This window comes from Aplysia californica, unplaced genomic scaffold (assembly GCF_000002075.1).
Source record: "Aplysia californica isolate F4 #8 unplaced genomic scaffold, AplCal3.0 scaffold00065, whole genome shotgun sequence".
Taxonomy (NCBI): domain Eukaryota; kingdom Metazoa; phylum Mollusca; class Gastropoda; order Aplysiida; family Aplysiidae; genus Aplysia; species Aplysia californica.
In genome coordinates, this window is record NW_004797335.1 from 295770 (window position 1) to 297796 (window position 2027).

At 42.2% G+C, this 2027-nt stretch overlaps 1 protein-coding gene across 1 annotated transcript in view; it reads left to right on the forward strand.

Moving 5' to 3' along the window:
• Positions 1–1371: 1371 nt before the first annotated feature.
• The window catches only part of LOC101860242 (steroid 17-alpha-hydroxylase/17,20 lyase), an 8776-nt gene continuing 8120 nt past the window's right edge, over positions 1372–2027 (forward strand). Inside the window, exon 1 of the mRNA XM_035968512.1 lies at positions 1372–1516. Within this exon, the coding sequence (XP_035824405.1) occupies positions 1372–1516 (145 nt within the window). The remainder of the gene's footprint in view (positions 1517–2027) is intronic.

Consider the following 2027-nt stretch of genomic DNA (forward strand, 5'->3'; position numbering starts at 1 on the left):
CACTTACCTGTTCTTGTTCACGTTTGGCTTGGATCTTCAGGCCTGTTCTTCTTCTTCTTCTTCTTCTTCGTTATCATGCCATCGTTAGCCTTTCCTCCATCCCCTCACCCACATCCGCTACCTGCTTATCATTCTACAATACTTCAGCTGACGTATGGTCGTGTCTGTTCTTCTTTACTGGTCATGACTGACAGCTATGAAGCTTCTTATATCTCTTTATGTCTAGTGCTGCGCTTACACAGCCTCTCGTATTCTCTTTCGTTTATTCTCTTATGTCGGGATGCTTGTCTCTGATGTCTTGATGATCTTACGACCTTACTATCACCCAGCTTCATCCTTCCGTCATCCTGTTAATTAAATGCTCTATTCTTCTATTTTCTTTGTCTGTTTCCCCTTAATTTGCCGCATGTTTTCTTCACACTCCGGTTCTGGTTGCTCTCCCGTATGCCACCGTTTTTCATCGTCCCACCCCCCTCCCAATGTACCCTTCCTGTGGGTTCCATTCTGTAGGCGTTTGTAGTGACAGTTAGAGTTGGGAGGAGATGGTTATTAGATGTACTCCTTATTTTCGCTTAGGCCGATTATCATTTCATTCCGTTATTTGACGAGAGATTCATGACCGCCGAAGCTGGACTTCTCGTGAACGGGTTCTTGCCCCGGATTTTCGGAGGGAGGTCGTTGGCGAGGGGGTGGTTGAGTAAAGAGAAGCATACCGACACAATAAATGTAATTTAGTGCACAGAAGAGGATAAAGAAGTAGGACCTACCAGTAGCGCTCTTCAACCTCCCACTATAAGATAACAAACATTTCTGATGCCTTTTGGTTGAATGACACATACCCACAGGAAAGTCGACATTCTTCAAATTCCAGTATCAACGTCTTCTTGGTCAAATTTTATTCGTTCTTAGGTTTATTGATAGGGGGGAAGTTGGTTCCTCCTGGGAAAGCCTTCATAGAGAGTGAGGATTGACCTGCAAAGATGATGCAACTTGTTGCCTTTTTATAACACCTTGCATGCATTATGCAACAGTAGCTGAAACGCTCAATGATAATAGTTTCCTAAGTTGGGAATCAAACTCGTTCCTTATTCTTTCAGAGACGAAGAGCCTATCCATTACACCAAAAGTGCATGTATGTTATTCTTTAAAGTTAACAAAAACAATCAAGCAAACATAAAGACAAACAAACAAACAATCAACAAAGCTGAAGAGAATACGTACTCAAACTTAAACGCCATAACAAACTATAACTCCGCTGATGCACCTTCTCTATCTATACAAGGACTGACAACTAAACTTTGTTCAGTGAAAGCAAACGACCCTACCGCCATCATAATGTTGGGGTTACAAAGCGACACTATAACCAGCGCCATGGCAACGGTCAGTGTGACACATATGGCCCTGGCTGTGGGGATCTTTGGTCTTTTGGTCATATGGATCTTGAAAAGGAACTCTGTCAACTTACCACCTGGACCCATGTCGCTACTTTTTTTCGGGAATCTTCGAGAACTCAATGGTAAGTGTAGTATAAACCGGTGGTTGTTCTTCTTCTTCTTCTTCTTCTTCTTCTTCTTCTTCTTCTTCTTCTTCTTCTTCTCCTCCTCCTCCTCCCCCCCTCCTCCTCCTCCTCCTCCTCATCTTCATTATCATCATCATTATTGCTTAAAAAGCAGAGTAGGTAAGGAGAGTCTTATCTTGATTCATTTATAGATAAAAAGTATAAATTAAAGATATTTAAAACCTGATGCATTAAATCGGCTCGACGTTTCTTTATGAAGGCTTTCCCAGGAGGAACCAAGAGTGGTGTAGGATTGACCTACTCATGATTAGTGAGAGCATATTTGCATGTAAATAATATGTAGTTGACGTTGTTTTTTCCACAGTCAATGTTGTTTCACGAGACTTTTTGGAAAAGAGGGCCCTCTACATAATTGATCACTGTTATGCGGGGACAAATTTTGCACCAGAGTTTATTGCACGGATGACTTTTGTTTTAGGTTGTGGGGGGGGGGGGGGGGTGAGAGTTT